Source organism: Pithys albifrons, chromosome 2, assembly GCF_047495875.1.
Source record: "Pithys albifrons albifrons isolate INPA30051 chromosome 2, PitAlb_v1, whole genome shotgun sequence".
Lineage (NCBI taxonomy): Eukaryota > Metazoa > Chordata > Aves > Passeriformes > Thamnophilidae > Pithys > Pithys albifrons.
The window spans coordinates 83,476,763-83,485,620 of record NC_092459.1 but is presented as its reverse complement, the minus strand read 5'-3'; the positions used below and the strand labels follow the sequence as shown (position 1 = coordinate 83,485,620).

Below are 8,858 nucleotides of genomic sequence, written 5' to 3'. Positions count from 1 at the left end.
ATACATATATACAGTGACAGGACATCAACAAATGGGTTCAGATTGAAAGGAAGTAGGTTTAGATTAGCTATTATGAAGAAATTCTTTGTTGTGAGCGTTGTGAGGCACTGTGGAACAAGTTACCCAGGGAAATTGCGGATGCCCCGTCCCTGAAAGTGTTTAAAGCCAGGTTGGATGGGGCTCTGAACAGCCTGGTCTTGTTGAAGGTGTCCCTCCCCACTGCGGGGGGTTGGAACTAAATGTTCAAGATCCTCTTACACCCCAAACCATTCTACGATTCTGTGATGGGTTGCTCCATGACTTCGAGCAATCTGTAATGGCCTTGGGTGAAATCAGCTTTGGGCCTCCAGACAGCTCTCTGTGCAGTGACGCTTCTTTGCAGGGACTGCCGCTCTTCCTGGCAACTGGGCGGGGTTTCCCCGTGATTTCGCCGCTTCCACTAATGCAGAGGAAATACAGTTTCTCTGGCGCTTCAAAGTAGCAAAAGGTGAAATTAATGAAATCGAGCAGCCAACAGAGAGAGGACATACACACGAGCAAGGAACACTTGCGCTTGAAGGGCGTATTCGAGCCGCGCCTCTGGCAGGTGCAGCCGGGCGCCCTCCGTCTCTCCCTCCCGCGGCTCGGCCCGGCCCGGCGCTCCGGGATTCCCGGCGCTGCGGGAATCCCTCCTCCACAGGACAGGCCCGGCCCCCTCGATCCGGGTACCGCCAGCCCTGCGCCGAGGCGGGAGAGCTGCGGGGCCGCTCCGGGACGGCCGTGCGTACCTACCGGGGTGGCGCCGGAGCGGGGCTGGGCCGGGGGTCAGGGCTGGGGTCTGGGGTCGGGGCCGAGGCCGGGGTCGGGGGTCGGCCGGTCGGGGTCAGGGTCAGGGCGGGCTGCGGAGCGGCGACAGCAGGGCTCCGTCAGCCCTGGGCGCGCTGGGGCCGAGGGGAGCGGGGCGGTGCTCCGGCCTCACCGCGGGGTTTCCGCCTCTCTGCAGTGGCGGAAAATCCGATTATGTGAGTTTCTCGCATTAAAGCAGGGAACTCCCGAGGTGCCGAGGAGGTTGGAAGGGAAGGCTGTGGTCGGTGCTGCCCTGCCGGGACTGTGCTGCCCTGGGTGTACCAGAGCCTGTGCCCAGCCCTGCCGGGACTGTGCTGCCCTGGGTGTACCGAAGTCTGTGTCGCAGCCCTGCCGGGGCTGTGCTGCCCTGGGTGTACCAGAGCCTGTGCCCCAGACCCGCCGGGGCTGTGCTGCCCTGGGTGTACCGAAGCCTGTGTCGCAGCCCTGCCGGGGCTGTGCTGCCCTGGGTGTACCAGAGCCTGTGCCCCAGACCCGCCGGGGCTGTGCTGCCCTGGGTGTACCGAAGCCTGTGTCGCAGCCCTGCCGGGGCTGTGCTGCCCTGGGTGTACCGAAGCCTGTGTCGCAGCTCTGCCGGGGCTGTGCTGCCCTGGGTGTACCAGAGCCTGTGCCCCAGACCCGCCGGGGCTGTGCTGTCCTGGGTGTACCGAAGCCTGTGTCGCAGCCCTGCCGGGGCTGTGCTGTCACTCCGTGCCCGCGGCGTCCCAGCCTCGGTGTCCCAGTCTCGCACTTGGGTGGCTTCTAAGAGTAGAGCAGGGGACAACGTCTTAAACTGTCTTGCTGTTGTCTCACAATTTTAGGAGCGTGCAGAAATGTCTCCCTTCGAGAATAAAGGACTCGTGCTGGGCATAATGGCAGGGACTGCTGGATTGAGCCTGGTGCTGGTTTGGTACCGCAGGATCCGAAAAGCCGGGACAGCTGTCCGTGTCCGCACCTTGCAGGACATCGGGAACAGACTGAGTTCTGCGGCTTTGCAAAACGAGGCTCCTAATGAGCAAGGAGCGGTAATGGTTTTACACGGGAGGCAACTGCAGATACTAGAAAAATTGAATGGCCTGCTGCTAAGCGTGGATGAACTGAAGAGAGAGGTGGAATTTCTGAAGGAAGCTATTCCGAAGCTTGAAGAGCTTGTTCGAAATGAGCTTCAAGGGAAGGGTGATGTTCAGAGAGCTAGCCCATCACACAGAGCAACGAGGAGGAGAAAAGCTGAGGCAGCTTCTGGTGCAAGGGAAACTACCAGCTCAGAGGAGGCGGAAAGTGAAGGAGGGTGAGCTAATAATAATTTGTATATACAGGTGTACACATGCAGTGCAAATTGCATCATTATCTATGCAAAACTGTAAACAAAAGCCCTTTTACAGTTTTATATACATTTTATACTTCTCTATATTCAGTGGGGGAAAAGAATCCAGAAATTCAGATTAGCGATTCCTGGATCAGAGAAGACTCTGGGTGACCACCTCTGAATCTGCACTGTGGCTGAAGCTGGCTTAATGCCAAGCATAATACAGATTTTTTTAGGGGTGTGTTTGGTAACAATCATGCAGTATTGCTACATAGCTATGCAGTGAGAGGCAAAGTTCAGAATAATGGTGTAATTCTGAAAGTGCTTCTAGTAAAAAAGTAGTCTTGTGTCTTTGTTCCAGAGTTAGTTCAAATTGTATGAATGCTCTTGTGCTTTTTGTGATAACTGTTTTCTATAGGCCTCACAGGTGACTTTATAGTATTCTGCCTATTGCTTACTATGAAAGCTATGTCCGAATGTAACACATGTACAAGTGGCAATGTTTATGTATATCTAGAATTGTATACACGTTCTGGTGACTCAGAAAGTAGTCATGAGGGATTTAGGGAACTGACTGAGTAGGGCAGAAAGTTCCTAGTTTTGGCCCCATCTTGTAGTCCCACTGTGGTTCATGGGACCTTTTATACTCATGAGCTGAGGAACATACTGAAGGATCAGATATATTTGAAGCCCAGGGGAAGAACTATATTTTCGTCTTTTCAAATATTACCTAATATACCCCGCAGTAGTAATGTAGAAATAGTGATGACATTACTTTTCTGTAATTACAACTTTGTTTTGATATAATCAGATTAGATACTTACAGGCAGTTTAACAAGTGTGTGTTTATAGCAACTGAGTTTTTTGAGTTGTCTTCTCAGTGTGTCTTACATATCTGTGTAGGCAGCATTATGTCTGCAAATTGCCTATCTTATGTCACTTTTTTCTTTAAAGATATATTACTTAACTGAAATATTCAGAACACAGTAACATGCTGCATATAATAATTAATGGAATTCTATTTTTAAGAGTTTCTCCTCATTCATTTTCAGTTCCTGGGAGCAGAATTTCCTGCTGTTCCATCCCAGCCCACATGCTTCACAAGTCTTATATTTGGTACCATATTTTCAGACCTGTCAGTTCTATTATGAACTGGATTTTATTTTAAGTATTCAGTATTCAAAGACATTCCTCCTTCATCTGGTGTGAAAACATTTTGGTTCTATTAGTTTCTCAGACTATTTTATCCATTGATTGGTTTGCATAGGTCTTTATGTTATGCCTAAAATGTTTCCAGACAGAGATATAGCTAAGGGGCCAGTTTATGAATAATCAGTCCATTAATGCAATACAGGGATTGTTCCACACCCAGCATTTGAGAAAATCCTAATTTTTTGTCAGGAGAGAAGTATTGCTCTTTGAGAACAAGCCAAGGGAACTTGTGTGTTCAGGTTCTTCTGTGTGACGAAGAAGCTGATCCAGTACAAGTGATTACAGTGTGCAAGAGCATTGAGTGTGTCCTTAAGAGAGGCCTTCTCTGACAACTATTTATGTACAGTCAGAAGGAAGGAAGATAGTTCAAGGTTATTGTTGGTGTGAGTCATTTGGGTATGTGCTTTTCCAATGTTATTTTTAATCCCTTTTGAGAAGAAATGTTTTTTTCCTACTAATACCTTGTACTTGATGTGCTTGTTTTGCATATCTTTCTAAATTTAAGATAATTTAATTTCTTGTAAGGAATTTGGTTTTTTTTTCTTCCTCTTATAAATAGGTTGTTGATCCATTTGTATTTTTTTCTTCCTCTTGTAAATAGGTTGTTAATCCTAATATAGTTGCAATGTATGTAGCTTTTTCTGAGGTCTTCTGTAAGTTTAATGACTGTGGTGCATATTTTCTCTGAGAGTTTACTAGGAGAGTCAATAGCAACACATGTTTCTTTCCCAGTTAATGTACATCACCACTTCATATGCTGTAGGTATAACAACATATGAGTCGTTTTACATTGTTCTGTCATGAATTCCATACACAGTTGCTAGACTGTGCACTACAGAAATGATTTTGCTGTTTCTTACTGATAAAACATTTTTTCACTTTGTGTACTCCATCTAAAGTACATGCAACGTGTTTCATTGCCTCAGCAGTATTTTCATGACCTGGAAGATAGGATTTTGCTTGTGTTAAGCACTTCTGGTATTAATTGACAAATGGGTAGATGCTGGGGATTGACAGATAAAGTAATCTGAAGAGTTTTATGGATTTATGCTGGATGACTATATTGGCCTCAGGAAAAGCTTTTAGTTCAACCTGCTTTTTTCATTAAATAGTTGAAGCTGACAGTCTCTGATACTGCCTTCCCTGTTTTGATCTGCTCTGATCATATTCTTAGTATCATATTTGGTATTCAACCCATTGGGAACAGAAGCTTTCTATTTTGCCTTTAAAAATTACATATTTCTGTAAATGGAAAAATATCACATACTTTTTAATAAATCAGATGTGTTTTTACACAGTAGCAGGTAATCTGAATTAAAGGTGCAGGGAATGGATGAGACATAAAATGCTAAAGAGCCTGCAGTTTCTAGTCTGTGCTTTTCTGTGTTCTATTCTTGCTGGTTTGTTTCAGTTTCCATCGTTTACTAGTGAACTTTTAACATCTGAGGATGGGTAACAAGCATCCTTTGTAAAATTCATTTACAAATACAATAAATTGTGTCTAGATGATCACCTGGGATGGAGAGTGTCAATGAATTCTCCTCTTTGTGATTTTAAAGCTGTTTCCTCCCTGATATGTTCAGTGGTGAACCCTTGTTTCTGGTGTCTTGTTTGGCACCGTTCTGCCTCTGTCCTGATGTCCAAGCTTTTCAAATTGCAGGTGGCATCAGCCACCACAAAGATTCACCACAGTAAATTATTTTCTGGCAGATGTTCTGTTTATAAATTTTCCTTGAAATCGTTTAAATATTCAGCAGGAGGAAACATTTCCCTTGCCTGCTTCACTTAGCATTTCTTAATTTTGCTGCTCATTTCTTTTAATTGCAACCTTCAGTTGGCTTAAGAATCCAGTTTGCCAAACTTTTCCTCAAAGGCTGCTTACTGTTATTGATGGATATGCACTTTGCTGGGTCATGCACTGCAAATTTGATCCAGATCAGTCTGTGACATATAATCTCCTTTCTATAGAATTAGCTGGAGCAGATGAGATGGTGTTTGTGTCAGCTTGTGATTTTTCTAAACTGGCAGGAAGACAGTAGATGAGATCTGATCTGTTTAAAAGCTGAAGTATTATGAACAAATGATACCTGGTAAGACCCAGTGTCTGCCAATTTACAGACGATCCAACATAGGTTTTGAACCACCAGAGTGCTTTTATACCACAGTGATGTTTTACACCATGTAGCTCAGGGGTTTTTTAATCCAGTAGTAGTTGCTGGGATTTACTGACCTGCTTAGCCATGGTGGAGTGAGTCTCTGGCAGAGTGTCCATTTGTTCTTTGAACTTTGAACAGTTCACTGTGATACAGCTGAGTCCCGTTGGCTGATTGTTGCTCCTCACATTCTTATCACAGTTTTTCTCTTTTATTTAAAATCTATTGGTAATAAAGTTGGCACTGACTCTAGACATTTTCTCAAATACTGATCAGTGTGCTTATCACATGGAAATACTCACTTTTTTATTTTTCATCTGGTAAAACCTCTTGCAGGAAAATACCAGGTAACATTGCAGATTTCTGTTATGTGGAATATTTGTAAAACAAACCATAATGACTCTTCCTTGTTTTCTGTTGATTTCCTTTTTGGATTAGAGTCATCAGTCCATAGACTCCTGGAGTTTTTAACTGTGTTAAGAAGAATCTCTACTTCTGTTTGTGTTAGTAGTGATTTTTAGTGCGTTAGAATGAGTAGATGCTTTGTTGAAGTCAGTTATCAATCAACAAGTAAATTAAAATTTATGGCATTCTCATCAAGGTTTAAGATGGTCTGCTCCATATTTATATTCTTTGAGGATTCATAAAGAAGATAAATAGAGAAGGTAAGGGAGAACTTCCCCGGGCAATGGAGGTGAGAGGAACTGGGGAACAAATTACTTGTGCTCTCTGCTGTTTTTCAGCACAAATGTGGCCTGCAGATCAGGTTTCTTCTGTAGAAGAGATGGGGTGAGAAAAGGCTTGATGCAGTGTGGTCTGACCTTAAAAGATTATTCTTTCTTAATATTTTATAAGTAGCTCCTTGTGGGTTCGCATCATCTGTTGGATAGTGATGTACTTCACACTTTTTATATCTGAGTCTCCCAGTAAACACTCTCATATGACTTATCTGATGTCATTTGAATTTGATGTTTGGCCTCAGTTTGATGTTTGGTCATGACAGTTTGGCTGCTGGAAATCTCTGCTGGGCTTGTTTGGATTTACAGCCCAATGGGCTTGGCTGTCAGCCCAACCTTGCTGTTTAAATTTTTACTGGGAGAGTAATGTTTTCTAATAATTACTTTTGCTTGTTGTCTAACCTTGGAATGGTAGTGATTATAGAAATTTTAGCAGATGTTTAAGCAGAAAAGATAAAGAAGACAGCATCAATAATGACTCCCAAACACTGATTCCTTACTTTCATATCTACCTGATTAGGTAGCATTTAGTGCAGGTCTCAAATTTCTTAACTAAGGAAATTGCCTGACTGCTTAATTGTTGCTCTTTTGTATTATCTAATGCCCTTGTTTTAGGCTGGTAGTTCCACAAATCCTCCATATCTTTATTTTTTAATTAGGGGGAATGGGGCATCCAAACTGTAGGAGTAAGGATACTTTCCAAACACACTTTGCATCACAGAATTATGTGTTGCAGCTGAAAGACCCTCCTCCCAAAGAAAACCCTTACACTTTTAGTCAATTTAGGGGTCTTACAAATGCAGCCTGTATATGACGTAGCTCTGCACCCACTTCAAAATAACTGTGAAAGAACAAGACTAGTTTTTATAGATGCTTCAGAAAATTAAAATAGGTGTTCAGAGACTGAATATAGTTTCTGCAGCATACAGCATAGGGTGTGTCATCAACTTCAGCATCATCAAGGTTATTTAAAACAAATCTGTAGGAACATGTGAAGCTTCCCATCTCTTCTCTGCTCCACGATGTGTTTCAGTTTGAACATGTCTGCATGGTGTATATATATATGTATTGTTTTGTTCAAATGTATTTTGACTTCTCTCTCCCATATTACTCAGTTAATTTTGCAGCAAAACTGTCACGCCACATCGAGCACTTCGGTAACTTGATAAGCCATTTTACTTGTTCATTTGCAGGCTATAAATGTTCATGTTTATAAATGTTCATATATATAAATGTCCTTATTTTAGTTCCTGACATTTCTGAAAGCAACGTATTGAAAACAGAATTTTTAAAAACCGTGATTAATAACCTCCATTTATACCAATAACATTCTGTACTGGTTATATCTCTGAAAAAAACCCCAGATTTTAATATGTTTTGACTGTCATGACCTACTTCAATTACTGTTACTTAATATGCATAGTACGTTTCATGCTTTTTGTGCTCCTAGTAACCATTTAAAAAAACATGTCTGAACATGACAGCTAATACCTTTACATTGTTATTTCTCCTCAGAACAGCGTTTTCAAAAGTGGAAATGTGGATGATGAGGCTTTTCTGTCTGCTCTTAGTACATACATGAGCAAAAAGCTACTTTTTAAAAACAATGCCATCAGCTGCTCCTCTGTGAAAGTGGAGTACCCTAATGCATGCTTACCTCTTTAGACAGTAAGGCCACCTGCTTACGTGATATTTATGCTTTTGTAAATATTTTTTGTCCTTGACTGCCTTGTGCTGAGTACTTGGGCACTAAGCATAATTAATAAATAAATATAAGCTTTCCCAGTTTCAGATGTTCTGAACTTCAGAATGCTCAAAAGAAATAACTGATTTATAGCAATGGTGTTATTATATTGGCTTACATTGAGATCTTAAAAGTGTTTAATGAAATCCTGTATAAGTGATTCATATGGCACTTATATTTTGGTTAGTAAGCTCATTCCTGTTTCAAAAAGTAGGGAAAATGAGGTGAAGAGTTGAAGAGGCCTATTCAGGGTTACAGAGCATGTTGTAAAACACATTGAAGATTTCAGGTGTTCTGCATTTGAAACACAAGGCTGGGCATGTTTTTAATGTGTATCTGCATTTTTTTAATGGAGTATTAGGCAGCAGAACAGTGTAATTGCTTGCCTGTTATGTTTGGAATATGATTGCACTGTCCCTTTGAAGATAAAGCTTTTGTAATAATAACAATGAGCTTGATACCATGAATAAAAAAAACCCTTTAAGGTTGGACAACTGGGATAAATTGTGCTCTGAAATGTTTGCTTTTGAATATAAGAATCTTTGCCAATATTTTTAGAAAAAAATGGTTATTATTTTCTGTGATTTTAGTTATCTTACAGCTCATACTGATTCTGAAGGAGACTCTGAGGAAGAAAAGAGATGTATGAAACCACCTGATGCTGCAGTGAAATCAGAAGAAGAAGAGTTATTTAATTTTTTACAGCAGGTGGACAGTTTGCACAAGGGATCAGAGGATGATAAAAAGGAGGGCTTCAGATTGCTCCTTGAGAAAGATGAAAAGGTATTTTGGGTAAACTTAGTACTGTATTGCTATTAACTTATGCTTTGTGCTGCTTTTTAGAACTTAATATGAGCTTAAAAATGCACATAGAAGTGGAAGAT

At 41.9% G+C, this 8,858-nt stretch overlaps 1 protein-coding gene across 3 annotated transcripts in view; it reads left to right on the top strand.

Annotated features, from left to right (window-relative positions):
• Positions 1-468: 468 nt before the first annotated feature.
• RMDN2 (regulator of microtubule dynamics 2) overlaps positions 469-8,858 on the top strand; it is a 44,475-nt gene continuing 36,085 nt past the window's right edge. The window contains exons 1-3 of one of the 3 annotated variants that reach the window (XM_071575675.1): positions 469-487; positions 1,644-2,110; positions 8,565-8,757. In XM_071575675.1, coding sequence (XP_071431776.1) covers positions 1,656-2,110; positions 8,565-8,757 — 648 coding nt within the window. In that variant the 5' untranslated portion in view covers positions 469-487; positions 1,644-1,655. Of the gene's footprint in view, positions 488-581; positions 760-784; positions 804-1,643; positions 2,111-8,564; positions 8,758-8,858 lie in introns of those variants that run through there. The other 2 variants (XM_071575683.1, XM_071575666.1) reach the window with 2 other exon arrangements.